This window comes from Ovis canadensis, chromosome X (assembly GCF_042477335.2).
Source record: "Ovis canadensis isolate MfBH-ARS-UI-01 breed Bighorn chromosome X, ARS-UI_OviCan_v2, whole genome shotgun sequence".
Taxonomy (NCBI): Eukaryota; Metazoa; Chordata; class Mammalia; order Artiodactyla; family Bovidae; genus Ovis; species Ovis canadensis.
This window is the reverse complement of record NC_091727.1, coordinates 18,150,771-18,170,561: the sequence shown is the minus strand read 5'-3', so window position 1 is coordinate 18,170,561 and position 19,791 is coordinate 18,150,771. Positions and strand designations below refer to the sequence as shown.

The following is a 19,791-nucleotide window of genomic DNA, read 5'->3' as shown; positions in this document are numbered from 1 at the left end:
TCACTAATCTGACTGCTGCCCCTTCTCGCCTCATTAAAGGTGATCTGTTCCTTAAAGTGCTGGTCTCAGTTCTTTTTCCTAGCCTTGCTTTCTCTACCTTCCTTACCCTACAAGGAGCATTGATGTGTAGAAGTATCATTCTCATGGCATGAGTGCCTTTGGGATTTGTCTTTGGTTTGCACACTGCTTATTGGCCCACACAGCCAGTGGGTCATCAGGCCAGGGAGAATTCTTGTGGCCCTATCATAAACAAAGTGGGCCTGAGTGGCAGGCAGCCTTGTCAGCAGTAGGGAAGCTAAGAGAGGAAGCCTGTCTGTGCGAGCAGGGAAAGGACCATTTGACTAGACGTGCTAAGTATGAGGTGATGAAATCACCTAGTCTTGGAGCTAAGGGGTAGTATTTAAAATGCATACAGCAAGCATTGAATGCTCCTCCAAGAACCTGGATGGCAGTTACATAAGTGAATCGTTCATTTAACTGTAATAATTTGATATTCATGTTCTCCAAATTTTCTATCCTCCTGACGTAAAATCCAAGTTAAGCCATGCCTAGCTATTCTCTCTCTTTCTCTCTCTCTCTCACACACACCCCACTACCTCTCTTCTGTAAGCAATTTCTGATCTGGGTTAGAGTTGACTAGATTTGCTGCTCTATGACTGACAATAGAGAGGCACAAACAGACCACGTTGTTTGATTTGTTTAGTGTGGTTAATAACACTGGATCTTCCAATGATCCTCAACATGGACACTATTCCATTTGGGGCTTAGACAGTACAGCTGCTCATTGTGTGAGACTGTCCCATGCATTGCAGGACACGTAACATCCTTAGTCCTTACTTACTAAATGCCTATAGCTCCCATCCCCATCAGAGTGACAATAAAAATGCCTCCACCCTCACATTTCTAAATGCTCCCCCACCCCCGGGGGATGCTAATGTCACCCCCAGTTGGGAACCACTGGGCCTCTTCACAATGGAAAATAACCTTATTTGAGGGGAAGTCAATTGGCAAATGTTTATGCTACGCACTGTAGGAAATATTAATTTTGACAGTGTTAATTATACCTTTTAATTATGAGGTAATATTTTCTGCATCAAAAGAGTTTCTGACATAAAGTGAGATTATACTCTAGAATCCTAGGATTTTAGAGAATGAAGAATCTGAAGGGTGATCCATTTCAGACTTTTCTCCCATAATTATCTTTGGTGGCCCTTCACTACGTCTTAGCCTGCAAACCATGTTCATTGTGTAAGAGAGGAGATGCTAATGGCCCCGGGAAGGAAGTTCTTTCAGCCAGCTAACTTTGACCTAAAAATACCCCATTCTCTAGCCACTTGTGAAGTCTTTTTCTAGTGGATTTAATAGGACATATGAAGACCATCTTTCAGTGGGCCTGAACTGTGGAGGAAGAGAGTGGCAATATAATGTATTGACAAGGAGTTCAAACTCTGGAGTCAGAGGGCCTGAGCTCTGTCCTGCTCCACCCCTTGCCAGCTGAGAGACTTGAGCAGTGTTGATTCATCAGCCTCAGGTTCCTCATTGTAAAGTGGGGAAATAATAACACCTACCTCAAAAGGGTGTTGCAAGAATTAGTGGGAATCTAAGTAAAGTGTTTTGTACAATACTAGAATAGAATGTCTGATTATCATGTTGTTATTGTTTATAATAATTATTGTTATATGATATTTCTCCTTCTCTGTATGACTTACTCCACTCAGTATGACCCTCTCTAGGTCCATAATTGGTTCTAATATGTATTACTAACAAACTTTGGCAACTACTTGCATTTTGTAAGAACTTTACTCAATAGTCCAGTAATGGTGTCACAAATGGCTGTTTTGGCAAAGCATCATTACTTTGGGGCAGGCAGGGTGGACTTAATTCATCCTTAGTATAACAAAAATAAATTACTAAAAATTGAGACATAAAGCTCCAAGGTACTAGGCTTATAAAAATTATCTTGAATAAAATAGCAGGAGTCACTGGATTTCAGCACCAGAAGAGACCATCTGGTCCAACATCTTTATTTGAGATAAGTCACTTCATCAAGATTTTCTTTCTTTGTGATGGAATGGAGAAGTAGAAATAATCTAAACAATCAAAGTGCTTGTATATGCCTTCTTGGGGAAGGTTCCAGGCAGCACTGGCTTACCTGTCATGTGGGGAGGAGGTTGTTTTCATGGAGCAGGGAAGCTGGCCTTGTTACTGATCCCATTTTATTTCCACAGAATGTGGTGAAACTGATGCGAGGTCTTCTCCAGTGCATGATGAGACAGGTAGGCAGAAAATGACAGATGTATTTTTGGGTCATCTGAGTGGGTGCTTTATCATTTTCCTGGTGACAACCATCAGTTTTAGAGTGTTTTGAACTTCTCAAGATGAGAAATTGAAAAAATTTAGCTTACTTTCTCCTTTTAAAATTATCTTCAGTAATTTTAATATAGCATAGAACCAGACTCAGAGAATACTTTCTCAAAGTCTTTTCAGGGCTTCCCTCATAGCTCAGTTGGTAAAGAATCCACCTGCAATGCAGGAGACCCCAGTTCGATTCCTGGGTTGGGGAGATCCACTGGAGAAGGGATAGGCTACCCACTCCAGTATTCTTGGACTTCCCTTGTGGCTCAACTGGTAAAGAATCTGCCTGCAATGCAGGAGACATGGGTTCGATCCCTGGGTTGGGAAGATCTCCTGGATAAGGGAAAGGCTACCCACTCCAGTATTCTGGCCTGAAGAATTCCGTGGTCTATATAGTCCATGGGGTCACAAAGAGTTGGACATGACTGAGCTGCTTTCACTTTGAGTCGAAATGCTTGAGTTTTTAAAACTTGACAGTAATATTTACTGGTATTTTCAGTGAGAGGTAGAACAGTTTCTTGAGCATGTACTCTGTACAGAACATCGTACTAGAATCTGTACAGATTCCAAGATGAATATGGTACAGTCCCCACCTTTGATTGGCACATTCCCATTAGTTTTGAAAAGCATCGTTGTTCTTTTCTTTTCAACATAAGGAAATAGGATTGGAAATTACAGAGGAAGAAAAGGGCCTCTTCCTCCCCTCTTCCCTCATTCCTTCCCTCCCTCTCATTGAGTTCCTACTATGTGTCACAGCTCATGCTGGGAATAGCAAACAAGGAAACCCTTTGGCTTGACCTCTCAAGCTTGCAGAGCTTGTTAAAATCCCAGTAGACTAAGACATTTCTGGTGATGGGCAGGAAGAGACACACACCCCCACCCCCTCTGTGTGATGCTCACTAGTGAGCACTCGTCCCCTACCTTCCATCCCTCTGTCTCCCAGAGGTAACAGATAAAAGGTCTAAATCCAAGATAATGACCCTGCCAGCCATGAACCCCTCAGCCATGCAGCCGGCTTGCTGTCTTCCTCAGGTGGATAAAGTGGAGAGGTTCAAGCACACTCAGAGTACCAAGGACAGCCTGCACGCCAAGTACAACACTGCTACCTGCAGCACTGTGGTGGGCGACGACCAGTGGGGCCACCTCCAGGTGGATGCCACCTCCCTCTTCCTCCTGTTTCTGGCCCAGATGACAGCCTCCGGTGAGCCAGGCCTGATGGAGCCCGTTGAATTGAGAGTGACCATCCCGAAGGGGCGGGGAGGGGCAGGCATTGACCAGTATTCAATATAAGCTGCTTTTTTGCATTACATTATATGCCCTGATTCTGTGGCTCTGTTGACAGTCAGCTTCCTGAGCCCTCGCAGGGCTGTTGCGCCTGCTCTGTGCACCAGGCGGCCTTGAGTTAGGCCGCTTAGCTGCTGTGTCGCAGAGCTGTTCCCTCCAGTCCCGAAAATTCATGCTCCTGGGTTAAAGGCTTTGTATTTACTTCAGACTGCAAACGTGAAACTCCAAAAATAGGAGAAATCAGGAAATAATAGTGTTATGGCTTTGTGAATAAACCTGGGACTTGAAAAGGATGTTTTGGTTATGAAAGTTAAGATGAGCTCACTGTAGATGGTTTGGAAAATATAATGAAATACAAAGGAAAAAAATCTCACTGATAATTGTCATTTGAATGTGTCTCCTCCAGGTTTTTTTTTTTTTCACTGTAGTTTAAAAAACATATTTCAGATTATATGGTATGCATATAGTGTTTTCATTACATAGCATTATAACTTAAGCATTTCTCCCATAATATTAAAGGTGTTCATAAACAATTTTAGTGACTTTACCAATGGATATTCCATAATTAAACTATTCTTTATTCTTCTGTTTACCTATCATAACTGTATTGCAATACAAACTTTGACCCTCATATCTATTTGCTTCCTTCTCTTAGTTTGATATCATTCAAAGGCTACTTATACTCATTGCCAAATTGTTTGCAGAACAGTTGACCAGTTTGGAGAAGGAAATGGCAACCCACTCCAGTATTCTTGCCTGGAAAATCCATGGACAGAGGAGCCTGGTAGGCTAAATAGCCCATGGGGTCACAAAGAGTTGGACATGACTGAATGACTTCACTTGCATTTTCTTTTTTACTTTACCAGTTAACCACGCACCCCCCCACCCCCGCAAGTGATGTAAGAGTATGTATCTTACCCACACCAGTTTCAAGAATTCATACTTTACATGTATTTGTCAACCAGCTGTACACTCAAGCTTGCTTTCCTGGTTATTGCCTGCTTCAGTACATGGGTGCACCTCCTGGGCAGGTGCTGGGAGCTGGCGTTTCCATGAGTTGAAGAGCCATTGCCTGTGGTTGGGGGCTCTCCTTTCCCAACCTGGCCATTGGGGGAAAATACCCACCCTGCGCTTTACTCAAGGATAAGACAGTGGTTATGCTGGGCTAAAATGCTGGCTCTGTGGAATCTTTCTGCACAAATCCCACACGTATATGAAGACCCCACATCTCTTTCAATCATTTCTCCTCCTAGGCACACAGACAAAAGTGGAGCCATTCTTATCTTCCATCCTTCCTTGGCTCCCTCCTTCATGCCCTCCTTTCTGTCCTCACTCTTTCCTTCCCTCCTTCCTTTCATCCTTCCCTCATTCCTTATTTTCCTCCCCACTTTCTATCTTGCCTCTCTCCTTCCTTTCTACTCTCCTTCCTTCATCCTATCCTTCCCTCCTTTTCCTTCCTTCCATCCCTCCTCCTCTCCTTCCTTCCTTCCCTCCTTCATTCCCTCTTTCCCTCCTTCCTTCCCTCCTTCCCTCTTTGCTTCCATCCCCCCCTCCTTCCATCCATCCATTCTTTACTCTTCCACTTCTTCCCTCCTTCCTTCTCTCCCTGCTTCCTTCCTCCCATCCCTCCCACTTTCCTTCCATTCATCCCTCCTCCTTTCCTTCTCATTTCTTCCTTCCCTCCCTTCTTCCCCTTCCATTCTTCCTTCCTTCCCTTCTTCCTACCCTCCTCCTATCCTTCCTTTCCTCCCTCCTTCCTTCTCTCCCCTTTCTTCTTTTCCTTCCCTCCCTGCCTCCTTTATTCCCATCCTCCCTCCTTCCTTTCTAGCCTCCTCCCCATCCTTCCCTGCTTCCTTACTTTCATTTCTCACTCTTTCCTTCTCCCCTTGCTTCTTTCCTTTTCCCACCTTCCGTTCTTTCTTCCTTCCTGCCCTCCCTCCTTCCTTCCTTCTCTCCGTCTTTCCTTTATATCCTCTTTCCCTCCTCCTCTCCATGCTTTCCTCTTTCTTTCCTTCCTGTCTACCATCCTTCCGTCTTTCCCTACTTCCTTCCTGCATCCTTCCTTCCCTCCCTCCTCCCCTCCTTCCTTCTGTCCCTCCCATGAGCCTTCCCTCCCTTTCTCTTTCCCTCTCTCACCCTGTTCTCGCTCCCTCCTTCCTCTCTACCCTCCTTCCTTCCATCTTTCCTTCCTTTCCACTTTGTGCCCTCCTTCCTTCCCTCCCTCCTTCCTTCCTTTACTCCCTGCTTCCTTCCCTCCCTCCATTCCCCCTCCTTCCCTCCTTCCATCCCTCCCACATTCCTTCCCTCCCTCCTTCTCTCCCACCTTCCCTCCATCCCTCCCTCTTTCCTTCTCTCATTTCTTCCTTCCCTCCCTCCTTCCCACCTTCCATCTTCCTTCACCTTATTCCTACCCTGCTACCATCTTTCCTTCCCTCTCTCCTCCTCTCCCTCCTTCCTTCCATTCCTGCCTCCTTCATTCACTCCCTTCTTTTCTACCCTCCTTCCTTCCACTGTCCTGTCCTTCCCTCTTTCCCTCCCTCCCTCCTTTCCTCCTTTCTCCCTGACTGCTTCCTTCTGTCCTTGCCCTCCCTCCTTCCTTCCCGTCCTCTTCCTGTCCACCCTTCCTTTCTTTCCTTTCTTCCCTACTACTTGCCTTCCCTCTCTCCTTCCCGCCCTCCCTGCCTCCTTCCTTCTTTCCTTCCCCTCCTCCCCCTTCCATACCTACCTCCATTTGTCTTTCCTTCCTTCGTTCCCTTCTCGCCTCCTTCCCTCCCTCACTTTCATTCCATCCCTCTCTCTTCCCCTCGCCCTTCCTCTCTCCTTCCCCCTCTCTCTCCTTCCTTTCATCGCTCCCTCTTACCCTCTCTCCTTCCTTATTTCCCCTTCCCTCCTTCCCTTCCTCCCTCCTGCCTCCCCTGCCTCCCTGTCTTCTTCCTTTCTAGCCCCCTTCCTTCCTTCCATCTTGCCCTCCTCCTCTCACCTTTCTTCCTTCCTTTCTGCCCTCCTCCTCCTTCCTGTCCTGTCCTCCTCTCTTCTCCTCCCTCTCTTTCTCCCCTCCTTCCTTCCTCCCCTCTTTCCATCCTTCCCTCTGTCCTTTCTTCCCTACTTCCTCCCTTCATTTTTTCTGTCCTTCCCTCTCAACTTCTTTCCCTCCTTCCTTCTCTCCTCCCTTTCTTCCCTCCCTCCTTCCTTCCTGCCCTCATCTTCCTCCTTCCTTTCCTTTTGCTCTCCTTCTCTCCCTTCTCTGTTCACTCCTTTCCTCCCTCCCTCCCACCCTCCTTATTTCCCCTCTCCCTCCTTCCTTCCTATCCTTCCCTCCTTCCAGCCCCTTCTCCTTCCTTTCTACCCTCCTTCCCTCCATTCTCCCTTCCTGCCTCATCCTTCCTTCCCTCCCTTCCTCCTTCCTCCTCTCCTTCTTTCCCTCCTCCCCTCCCTCCCTTCTTCTCTCCTTCCTTCCTACTCTCCTTATTCTGTTCTTCCCTCCTTCCTTCCTTCCCTCCCTCCCTTATATCTTTTACCCCTTTTCTCCTTCTTCTTTCCTTCCTTTTCTCATTCTATCTTTCCTTCTTTCCCTCCTTTTTTATCACCTTCCTTCCTTCCCTCCTTCCGTCTGCCTTTTCTCCTTCCCTCCCTTGTTCACTACCTCCCTCCTTCTTTCCCATCCTATTTCCCTCCTTCCTTCCTTCCTTCTGAAAGGTTGTTGTTGAATTACGACACCGGGATTCTTGGCCCCCAGAGGAGAAGAATTCAATCCGGAGCCAGAGACGAGGCTTGATCACTCAGAGCTTTTGTGCAATAAAGTTTTATTAAAGTATAAAGGAGACAGAGAAAGCTTCTGACGTAGGCATCAGAAGGGGGCAGAAAGAGTACCCCCCTGCTAGTCTTTAGCTGGATGTTATATAGTCATCAGCAGTCTGTTAATGAAAGAAAGGAATGTCTCAAAACTCAGAATGGCACCAGGCCCCTCACCCATAGGATGTATTTTGGGATAATCTTGGCTCCAAATGGTTCATCTTGGGCCATAAAAGGATTAGCTTGAATCTTGAAGAAGGGCAGAGCACCATGAGGAACGATATCGGAGTATAACATACTGGTTTATCAAGTAGGTTCTGAGCCAAAAGGTGGAACCGATTTGAAGACAGAGTTTGGGGTAAATGCATAGTACATTACCATAGCTTAAGATAAACATTTCCATAAGAAAAAGGCATTGGTTAACTTCAGGTGAAACCAGGTGTCATGGCAACACAGAATTTTAAGAGAAACCTCCTTTTAAATTTGTATAGAGAAGGAAAAAAATATCGCTAGTTTGTTTCTTCCTGCCGCTTAAGGGAGATAAAAATGCCTGACACTTGCAGGCTATTTCCTCCCTTTGGAGACCCCTGGCCTTCCTGCCTGTTACCCTCTCACTTCCTTCCTCCATCTTTCCCTCCCTATCCTTCTCTCCCTGCTTCCTCCCCTCTTTCCTTCCCAAATTAGACATTAACTGTTATGACTGACTTCATACTTAATTTTTGATGCCCTAGTAAGAAAAATGCAAATGAGGGTATATAATTTATTTTCTAGTATAAGATTTGTCATTTGTAATTGGCAACTCTCTCTTTACAACATAACTCCGTAAACTGTTTGTTTTTCTTTTGTAGGCTTACGTATTATTTTCACTCTTGACGAGGTGGCCTTCATACAGAATCTTGTTTTTTACATAGAAGCTGCGTATAAAGTTGCCGTAAGTTCAAATCCAGTGTTTATTTTCCAGTGTTTTACAGTGTCAGGAAGGATAAAAATCACACAGCTGTTTGAGGGCCAGGTTGTCTGGGGCTGACCCGAAGGTTAGCAAGATTAGAGGTATAAGATTATGTCACCTCTGCACATAAACTGCACATTTGTGTCCAGGAACTCAGTTGGGGAGCTCTTGTTGTTGAAATGTGCCATATGCTCTGTTTGAATTCATTAGGTTCATTTTAAATAAGATCCTCAAATACCCTGTGGCATGTGTACTGGGAGCCTGAATCAGGGTGAAGGGCAACACCAGTGCCCGAGGCAGCGCACAGGGAGAGAGGCTGGACCCAGACAGGTGCCCCGGGCTAGGTGATGGGTGGAAATACCTACACACTCAGTTCCTCCAGGCTGCTGTCTGCTACCGAGAGCTGAGCCTCACACACTTGTAGAGAACAGCTAAACTGCAAAGCTGGCCAGAAGAGCAGTAATGAAAGGCTAGAGTTTGCTTTTTGTTTTTAATAAAGAGCTACCAACAAGGATCAGCAAACTTTTTCTGGAAAGGGCCAGAGTAAATCTTCTCAGCTCTTCCAGTCTCTGTGGTCTCTCTTGCTGCTATTTAACTCTGCCATTGTACTGATACCACACAAATAGCTATAGACAACCTTTGACCTCGTGAGTGCAGCTGTGGCCCAAATAGACCTTATTTCTGGATCACAGGTGTAGCAGACCGGATTCGGTGCCAGGGCAAGCGCTTGCTGACCCCAGGTCTGAAGCAGTAATCGTCCACCAGGAGCAGTCTTTGGCTCTCCCAGGGAAACCAGGCAATGTCTGGAGACATTTTCGATGTTGACAACAGGGGAGCGGGTACTATTGGCATCTAGAGGGTGGAGGCCAGGGATGCAGCTGAACACCTTCCAGTGCACAGGACAGCCCCCCTACAACAGAGAATGAGTAGGCTGCAAATGTCAGTACCGCCGAGGTTGACAAAGCCTGGTCTGAAGAAACTGGGGAAGGCTTTGTAGAAAGGGTGGAACTTGAGTTGGATGTTGGTAGATGAGTAGGGCTCAGATAAGCAGGAGGAGGGAAAGGGGTGCGAGAGTATCAGGAATGGCTGTGAGTGTGGGGGAAGGGGAGGGGTGGAGGATGGAGTAAAGGGTGTCTTAGGGTGACAGCTGAGTGCTCCAGAATAGTAGGAATTAAAGTCAGCTTGTGGACAGGCAGGAAGTGTGGGGCTGGATCATAGAGGTAAGGCCATCAGAGAGAGAGATTTGAACATGATCCACTAGGGAATAAACAGGTTGTCAGGTTAGAGTCTCGTGCTGTGGAGCAAGCTGATCAAAGCAGTTTCTAAGGATGAGTCAGGCAATCGGCTCCAGGGTTGGAATGAGGACGGGTTGGAATGGAAAGGCCCCACTGTGCAGAGGACTGAAGGAAGGGGTTCTGGAGTCAGCCATGAGGCCTGCATGGCAGGGAAGAGTCTACAGTCACTCTAGTGTGTCTGAGTCTGAAATGTCTTATTCTGAAAATGTTCATCTTTCTCTAATAATGATAAGTGCCAGAATGTTGGCATTGGTCCTGTTCTTCTTGGGTTGTAAAATACTGTATATAGCATTATTTCAAAATGGTATCCAGTGCCTGGATTTCTTCAGTGAAAATATGAGCTATAAAAGTTAAGTATGTATGTATCAAGTCCTCTATGTGGACGGGCTATCCTAAGCCAATTCGTATTAATTCATTTCAAAATACCAGGCAAGTTTAGTGTTCTGAGCCTCAGTTTTGACTTTGCACCCATTACTGCTGAGCATTTTTTTCTCAAAAGGTAATCTATTATTTTAAATAGTTTGGTTGATTTCACCCAGTTATAACCCATTTCTTCTTTATTCCATCTTACAATTTAATGCAAGTTTAGACGTATTAGGTGAATAAAGGTCAGCCTTTTAAGATAAAACATTTTGTTCTCTATAAATCATGAGTTTCTTACAAATGATTAACTTTTAGAAATAAGAAAACTGAGTGTCTTCGCATGCATTCTTTGTTCTACTTGAGTATTTATTTCCAGAACTCTAACCAGAGGACAAATACACTGAAATCAAGAAAGAATACAGCTTGAGTGTGTAAAGGCATGAATTTGGTACCCTTTGGGAAGAGATAGTCACATTTCATGATGCCTACAGTGACATAAAGGAGTCATTTTTCCATAGTACTTGTCATCTATTAATACCTCTTTTCACCTTTTTCTCCAACAGGATTATGGAATGTGGGAACGTGGAGATAAGACTAATCAGGGTATTCCAGAATTGAATGCAAGCTCTGTAGGAATGGCCAAGGTGACAGTCTGGTCTTGTTTGTTCTTCCTCCTATGCCTCTTTAATGGCTTTGGTTTGGTTCTTATCCTTAGGGGTTTGGATTTGATCTGGTTAGCTTATTTTTCAAAAGTCAACAGCAAGTATGAAATTCAAGTGGTCCATGTACCCCAACCAACTGAAATTATAGGTAAAGAATGGAGGTTTCCTACACCTAAATCTGCATGTGCCTGAAAATCGGTGCATTTCCCTCCTTATTATCCAGTATCATCACCCATGCATCTAAGCTCTTGCTATTATCTACAAAACTGGATATATGATGCCCAGTCTTGTTTCCTGGGTCATAAAGAGGGCTGAAGAATATGAGCATTTTGTAGGGCAGGGCTCACATGTTTAAGAGTCTACAGGGTCAGGTCAGGCACATAATATAAACAAGTGAAGCCAGCGAGATAGAAAAATAATGGGGGGGAATGGCATGTATTGAGGACACTGCAGACTTTGTAAAGGTGTTCTAATTTAAGATCATTTTAAAAACTTCCTCAGGCCAAACCAAACATGACCATGGGGCAATTTCAGCCAGCTGGCCACCAGCTGACGTCTCTTGCCTTAGATATTTAGCATGCCTCCTCCATTCCCTCTTCCTCAAGGCTGAAGCAGAATTTTACAGAGTAAAGACTCCAGAACTATAATTTTTAAAGCAACAATAAATATTCCCTGTTAAGGTCAACCGATGGAAAACATACTTAATACTAAAACAGTTTACTTTCTTAAGTGCCAAACATGCTACTGTTAGAAGTTAACCACTGAAATAGGTGAATTTAGCCCCCCACCCCTTACACTCACGATGCTGTGTTGTTAGTATTTTGCTTTTTGGTAGAATACTAACTTCATTTTGGGAAATGGTTTTCTATTTTCTCTATCTTGTTCCTGCAACAAGGCAAAACACAGGAAAGCTCTGAAAATAAGGATAGAACATGAGTATAGGATACTTTAGCTGGATTTTAAAGATGAATTTCATCACCTGTGGGAAAACATATGTGCTCGATTGCTTAATGAAAAAGAAGTACAAGATATAGGAGTGTATGTGTACTACCCATACTCAGTAATTCGTACTTGTGCTTGTAGGCAGCCCTTGAAGCAATTGATGAACTGGACCTTTTTGGAGCCCATGGAGGTCGCAAGTCTGTAATCCATGTCCTGCCGGATGAGGTGGAACACTGCCAGGTGATGGCTCAAGGTTCTCACATCCAGAGAGTAGAGACGGAGACTCATGGCAGAGAGGACTTGGGCTCCAGTTCAGATTCCCCAGCTTCCTAGCTTGGTGGCTCTTGGCTTCTTTGAGCTTCAGTTCCTTCATCCATAAAATGGGCATACTAGGACCTACCCCCACAAGGTAGTCACGAGAATCAGAATTAATCAGCTTAATTTGTCAGAGTACTTTGTGAGCCAGAAAGGACTGTGCAAACATAAGATACAGCAGTGGTGTTTGTATGGAGTCAGCAATCAAGACAACTGTGTTCTGTTGGAGGCAAAGTCAATTTTACGTTTTTTGGAGCATGTAGCTGGTTTTCTCTTAGGTTTATTTCATGAGGTCCCCAGATTTGATGATTGACAAGCAGTAGTTCACTTGGGCGTGTGGTGGAATCTTGTTAGAGGGTAGTGGCAAAATGAATGGTGGAGAGATGATATGGGGGAAATGGCAAATCAGTAAAACCTCCATGAAACACATGTTAGAGAAAGGGGTGATTTGGGGCAGATTAGGTGGCTCCATTTATCAGACAATAGGTCAGCAGTTGCTGGCAAATCAGCAAACTCTTATTTACTGGGGGCTCACTGTATGCAGGCACTATGCTAGGGCTGTGTGAGTGAGAGGCATACAAATTTGTATGCAGAGAGCTTCCAGTGGTAGTATTTGTTTCAGGCGGAGAGAGCCTAGGGAGAGTGACTAGTTAAAGAACTGGGCTTGGGGGTCAGTTGGCTAGAGAAATTAAGCTTTGTTCTGAAGCTGAAGGGTTCCCCCCATATTTAGCCCCCTTCTAGCTCATTCCATTTTCCCCCATTAAATAGTCCTTAGTGGGGAACCTGCTGTTTCTTGGGGTGTGGTTTAATAAAGTTAAGCTGGTATGCTTCTTAATAGATGTGTAGGTCCCCAGTGGAGATGGCATGAGCTCCGTAGCTAGCTGGGCCTGGGTTAGAATCCCAGCTCTGTTGCAGACTAGCTGTATGCCCATCAGCATGAGTCTCTACGTCTCCAAGTCCTCATGTGTGATTTGGACATAGTTCTCGAATTCCTTCTTCACATGGAAGAGTTAATAAGCTTGTGCTTGTAGGAATCTAGTCCCATGTCTGTACATGTTAGATCACAGGGTTAGCTCCCTTTCCTTCCCAAACTGTTCCTTATAATTTCACCTTGCTTTAGTTTACAGTGCCTAATCCAACCACCTTATAATTGAGGCCATATTATAGTGCCACTAAGTAAGCCATTCTTTCTAGGACTAAACTAATTCTGTTTGGACTAAAGTGTTTTGCCTGTTGGTGTGGTCTTCTGGATTTGACTCCTTTAAGTGTTTTCTGAGTTATCCAGTCCAGCTGGTCACCTCCACAGAAGCCAGGCATTTCTCTCTGCCAGTCTTGTATGTGTGTTCTTTGTCTTTGCAGTCAGGACACACTAACCTGCTGATGAGGTAGTCCTTAGTTCTCCCCTGCGTGCCCTAAAGGCCCAGCAGTATCAACAGAAGGTACAGAAGGAAGGGAGCCAGTTCTCAGCACGGGCTCTAGGCATAGCACTGTTCTCCCGAACCCTCTTCTCCTGTGAGGAGCAGGACACATGGGCTGGGTAGGTGCGGTCGCCCAGCAGGGGCCATGTTGGTAGGCAAAAACTCTAAAAACTGGTAAACTCATTCATATGTTCCCTTGGGGTCAAGTCATAGTCTCCAGATGCTGTACGTAACTGTTAGTGCTTCCAGGGTTAACACTTGTTTGTTTTTTGTTCAGTCTATTCTGTTCTCCATGCTGCCAAGAGCCTCGACGTCAAAAGAGATTGATGCTGGGCTTCTTTCCATTATTTCTTTCCCGGCCTTCGCAGTGGAAGATGTGAACCTTGTGAATGTGACCAAAAATGAAATTATTTCCAAGCTCCAGGTAAGCATTGGTCATACTGGTACCCTTCTGCCCTGTGTTAAGTGCCCCTTCCAGATAGTGACGTGGAGCAGCTCACTCAAGGCTGGCCTGTCCCTGCAGTCGCTCTCTCGGTATCAGAGTGGACTGACAGATGGAGGTACCCAAGGCTGAGAATGGAGGGGAGAAAACAAAGTCTCTGAGCCATCAATGCCCAGGTTCTTTTCTTGTGCAGTAGAGTTTCAGTTCCAGCTGGCACATTTAAACCTCAATTCGTATCATTCCTTTGCTTCTAAGGCAGAGCTTCTGAACCCTTTAGCGATCCTAGACAGACTCCCTTAAGAATCTTATGAAAGCTACAGTCCCTGTCAGAAAAAAATGCACATGTCCCAATATCCTCCAACTTGACACACGATTTCTGGGGACTTGAAGATCTCCAAGTTAAACTGAGATTAAAAATCCTAAGGACGTCCCTGGTGGTCCAGGGTTAAGACCTCACCTTCCAGTGCAGGGGTGCAGTGTTCTTCTCTGGTTGGGAAACTAAAATCTCACATGCCTCACAGTCAATAAACCAAAACAGAAGCAATATTGTAACAAATTCAGTAAAGACTTTAAAAATGGTCCACATTAAAAAAAAAAAATCTTAAAATCCCTGCTCTGAGGTCAGATGCAGAAACTATGACACATTACACCAAACTGAGAAGGTTATACAATACTCTAGCCAACTGAAGTTATCAGTGAAATGATAACCGCAATCTGCATGTTGATGATCCCACTTAGATTTGGTGAAAAATGCTTTTAGCCTCTGGAAACCAAGGGGTAAAGGGTCTCCAACCATATCCCCAGAAGGCACTGCCTCAATTAGCCAGTAGTAAAAACAGAACCTGTTTAGTTTGTAGAAGTAGGCAGAGAGTTCATGTAGAGAATGAAGCATTTTTCAAGGGGAGCACGTTCTAGACTGGGCTTCCAGGACACCCCAGACATTATGGGATTGGCCACTGGGAGTGCACTTGCCTCCATGGCCAGTGCTAGAACAGCCCCAAATGCTTAACTGAAGAATGGACACCCAAAACTGCAATCCAGGGATAAGGGAGGCAGATTCAGATAGCACTGCCACTGCCCTTCTTTCTTGGCACCCGAGAAGCTGGAGAGGAACACTGAAGCCTGCAGCAGGAAACCCAGCAGCCATGGCCTTAAGCCACAGGAAGCCCTACCGCCTCCCTCCTCCACTTCTTGCAGGATGCAGGTTTCTTTGCATCCAGAGCCTAACTGCTATGAGTCTGGAGTCACCTTGTGGCCTTCCGGTCTTTCAAGTAGAAGCAGTCCAATCAGTCCACATATCACCATGGGTGGCTTCTCCAAGCAGTGAGGGTCCCTTTGCATCTTTGCACAATACAGCAAATCAGAATGAAAGGATAGTCATTCTGTGAACCATGGAGTAATTAATCTCTCAGCCCTGACTGCCACTCTAATGGAAAGTTTTGGCATTCCCTTCCAAGTACTGATCAAACCTTATTTTGGTTTGCTTATTACTTAAAGATGAGTTTTTGTACTGATAGCAGTGAGCACTTTGTTGTTACAAAAAGGGCTGACTTGAATCAAAGAGATAAAGAAATTCTTCTGTTTCATCAAATGCTTCTTTTTGTCTTCTTAGGGGCGTTATGGATGCTGTCGCTTCCTTCGAGATGGTTATAAAACCCCAAGAGAGGTTGTATTTAAAGATTGTTTCTTCTGATTCCTTAGCTGCTTCATGTCTAAGTTGCCACTGTGGATTATAAAACTTACACATTGGAATATTGGAAAGAACAGTCTTAATTTTGGAGTCAGCAAGCTGGAGTTAGGCAATAGAGTAGTAAGATCATTAGGAGAGCAGCAAGCTGGTGATTTAAAACCAGCTTGCTGACAAGGACAAACGGTTCTCTCGCTCACATGTTTTTTTAAAAGGCCACCTGTGGCCTCCTTGGGTTCCTTTGCCATAGTGACTGATAAAATGATGTCAATAAAACAGTCTGCCCAGCACTGCGAGAGTCAAATTTCTTCATATTTGTTATAGAGATAGAGAAAGCTTAATCTAATAAACTACCAAGTAATGTGTACATTTGATTTACTTTTCTGAAATTTTACCGTGGATAACTGGCAAAAATAGCATGTCCTCATTTCAGCAGAATCCTAATCATACCAGCCTCACAGCTGCCCTGAATCAGAAAGCAAGGGCCACCCAGTGAAGCACAGTGGTATTATGTATGTAATCTGACACTACCTTTTAGAACATTTACCTGTTTTGTTCCAGGACCCAAACCGATTGCATTATGACCCTGCTGAACTCAAGCTCTTTGAAAACATTGAATGTGAATGGCCTGTGTTCTGGACTTATTTCATAATAGATGGAGTCTTCAATGGTGATGCTGTTCAGGTGAGAAAATGCTGGGCGTTGTGTTGATAATCAGCATTTTCATGGCAATGGTGTGCTGATGGTTATTAGAACATAGGGTTATGTAAAAATTCAGGGGCACTGTGTCAGTTACCTGTTGCTGCCAACAACCTTTCCTAAAACTTCGTGAATTAAAACAGCTATTGTGTTTGCTCAGTGCTGTGTAATTTGGGTAGCCCTCAGCAGGGACGGGTTTCTCTGCTGCTTCTAGTGTCAGCTGGGATCAGTAGGGCTGCAGGAACCGGCCTCCCTCACGTGGTTGCAGCTTGATGCTGCCTGTTGGCCCGGAGCTCAGGTGGACTCTTGGCCTGGGTCTTCATTCTCCACTTGGGCTTCTCACAGCATTGCAGTCTCTGGACAGTAAAGCTTTTTACATGATGGTCATCTTTTCCCAGAATGCAAAAGCAGAAGCTGCCAAGCTTTCTTAAGGCTTTAGGCCCGAAACTGGCAAAGTGTCACTTCTGTTGTATTTGGTTTTTTCAGGGCTAGTGTTGCCAAACCAGGTTTGTTTTGCCAGAGCGCAGCAAGCCAAAATGCTGAAATGCCGAGGTTTGCAACAAAGAGAGGGTTTATTCGCAAGGAGAACAAGTCTCAGGTCTGCCTGCATGAAGACTAAGGCTCAGGGTATTTATGGGATAAATAATAAAGCAGCACAGTGGCCTGAAGTTGGGGAGAGGTGGCTGGAAAAAGGAGTGGTAATTCTCATTCTGCCCAACTGTAACTAGGCCACAGGTCTCTGCACATTCCAAAATGGAGGTGCTTAGCATGCTCTGAGGGTGCAGTTTTCAGCCCCCTGATGCCCCAAAGTCACCAGACAGTCGCCCATGCCTTGTTGGAGAGTGGGTGGTCCTAACCAGTCTTAACCAGCTCAGTTGGAACGAGACATAGTTGACTCCAAGTTCCTGGAAAACAACTCGAGCAAACATGGTTTAGGCTATGCGCTGCTTGGAGGACATGTGAGTCTTAAAAGCACCTTGATTAGTGAAGGCCTGTTACAGGTAAAAATAGATTTGACTAATGATTACCCTTGGTTTCAGTCCCTGCTATGTTTTGATCATTTCTCCATGTCGAGAGGAGGAGGACAAAGACCCCTCTGGATACTTCCTGCCTATAAGGGGGATAGACACAACTAGGACTTGAGGAATGAAACTGCTTAGCACTCATTTGAAAATATTCTCGATCCTGGTTTCAGGTTAACACTGTGATCTGAGCAGTTACCACCTATGCACCAGCTGTCAAGGCATTCACAGGCCCAAGATTGGTAAACTACAGACAAAGATGTAGCCTGAGGGGGCATGTAGAATGGCAGACATTGTTAAAATTTTTATTCTTTTTTAGCAGTTTTATTTAGAATAAGCCAGGGATCAAGCGGGAGAAGGCAATGGCACCCCACTCCAGTACTCTTGCCTGATAAATCCCATGGATGGAGGAGGCTGGTAGGCTGCAGTCCATGGGGTCGCTAGGAGTCGGACACAACTGAGCGACTTCACTTTCCCTTTTCACTTTCATGCATTGGAGAAGGAAATGGCAACCCACTCCAGTGTTCTTGCCTGGAGAATCCCAGGGACGGGGGAACCTGGTGGGCTGCCGTCTCTGGGGTTGCACAGAGTCGGACACGACTGAAGTGACTTAGCAGCAGCAGCAGCAGCAGGGATCAAGCGAAAGTGAAAGTCAGTCGGTCGTGTCCAACTCTTTTTTGACCCCATGGACTATACAGTTCATGGAATTCTCTATGCCAGAATATTGGAGTGGGTAGCCTTTCCCTTGTCCAGGGGATCTTCCCAACCCAGGGATAGAACCCAGGTCTCCAGCATTGCAGGCAGATTCTTTACCAGCTGAGCCACAAGGGAAGCCCCAGGGATCAAGTGTCTTACCTTTTTCCATATTGGAGTGTCTCAATCATTATCTGTTTGGCTGAAACACTTAGATATTAAATGTGGAAGGGCCACAGGCTGGGAGAATTAAGTATGGTTTCTATAATATCCTGACCATGTAGAACCTTGGCAGGAGTAGATGCCAGGGTCTTTTTTCTTTTTTCCTCTTTAATCTGAGGACACGAGGACCAAATTTCAATTTAGTATAGAAAAAAATAGGTGACAGGAAATTCTCTGTTGATCAGCTTAACCCAGTATCTACATCTGAGGGCTTTCTATTGTAAGTTATTCAAGGGGAGGACACGGCATAAAGGCTTGAGAACTAGAAGGTGGGGTTCTCTGGGGTGGGGGGCGCCAGTCTCCCACAGACGAGTTTTGTTGTTGCTGCTGCTCTTTTCTGGCCAGCTGTGGTTTTGCCATCTTTAAGGCTACTCTTAGCTAGTGTGGTAGTGCTCAGTGCTTAAGTCAGCTCTTTGCAAGCCCGTGGACTGTAGCCTACCAGGCTCCTCTGTCCATGGGATTCTCCAGGCAAGAATGCTGGAGTGGGTTGCCATGCCCTCCTCCAGGGGAGCTTCCTGACCCAGGGATCGATCTTGCATCTCCTGCATTGGTAGGCAGATTCTTTACCACTGAGCCCACCTGGGAAGCCCTCTCTTAGCTAATATCTTATTTAATGTATCAGCCACATAACGGATGTCCCAGCCCATAGCCTCGCTTCCTGCTATTTCTCCACACCATCACCAGAGTGATCTTATTAAGAAAAAGATGATGCTACTGCTTGTCTTAAAAGCTTTGAATGGCTTCTTGATTACTTTTGTGATGAGGTACAGGCTCTTCACGTTTTATAGGGTCCCAGAAGATCTGGCCCTTGTTTTCACCACTGTAGTCCAATTTCTAATTATTTCCTTTCTTGAGTTCTGTGATCCAAGCAGATGAAAACTTGTTCAGGCCTTTGGGCAGGCCAGGCTGTCTGTCCTGTCTTCTCAAATACCCAGCAACTGTCCTAAATATTCATTGGAAGGACTGATGGTGAAGCTGAAACTCCAATACTTTGGCCACCTGATGCGAAGAACTGATTCATTTGAAAAGACCCTGATGCTGGGAAAGATTGAAGGCAGGAGGAGAAGGGGAGGACAGAGGATGAGATGGTTGCATGGCATCACCAATTCAATGGACATGAGTTTGAGTGAACTCTGGGAGTTGGTGATGGACAGGGAGGCCTGGCGTGCTGTGGTTCATGGGATTGCAAAGAGTCGGACACGACTGAGCAACTGAACTGAACTGATGCTTTCCACCCTCAGCTTCCCCTCCCCCTTCATTTGATTCATTTTAAGTGTCTCTTCTTTGAGAAAAACTGAAAGCTTTTATATATGCCCCATAGCTCTTATAACAGCCTGGCACCTATCAGTGTATTTCCCACTTAGCTGTCAAAGAACCCTGCTAGAGATGGTCTCTATCCATCTGGGGCATATGCCCCATTCCTAGTATATACTAAGTGCTAAATGAATATTTATTAATACAGTGTTCATTTGTTCAAGGCAGATTTCTTTTATTATTTATTGAAGTATAGTTGAGTTACAATCTTGTGTTAATTACTGCTGTACAGCAAAGTGACTCAGTTGCACATATATATATACATTCTTTTTCATATTCTTTTCCATTGTGGTTTATCATAGGATATTGATAAAGTTCTCTGTGCTATACAGTAGGA

The 19,791-nt window shown here is 45.0% G+C and overlaps 1 protein-coding gene across 3 annotated transcripts in view; it reads left to right on the top strand.

Moving 5' to 3' along the window:
* Positions 1–19,791, top strand: part of PHKA2 (phosphorylase kinase regulatory subunit alpha 2) — a 96,711-nt gene that overhangs the window by 30,881 nt on the left and 46,039 nt on the right. For all 3 annotated transcript variants that reach the window (XM_070289849.1, XM_070289847.1, XM_070289848.1), the window contains exons 4-11: positions 2,229–2,276; positions 3,388–3,556; positions 8,280–8,362; positions 10,602–10,682; positions 11,784–11,882; positions 13,653–13,799; positions 15,430–15,483; positions 16,066–16,188. In XM_070289849.1, coding sequence (XP_070145950.1) covers positions 2,229–2,276; positions 3,388–3,556; positions 8,280–8,362; positions 10,602–10,682; positions 11,784–11,882; positions 13,653–13,799; positions 15,430–15,483; positions 16,066–16,188 — 804 coding nt within the window. The remainder of the gene's footprint in view (positions 1–2,228; positions 2,277–3,387; positions 3,557–8,279; positions 8,363–10,601; positions 10,683–11,783; positions 11,883–13,652; positions 13,800–15,429; positions 15,484–16,065; positions 16,189–19,791) is intronic.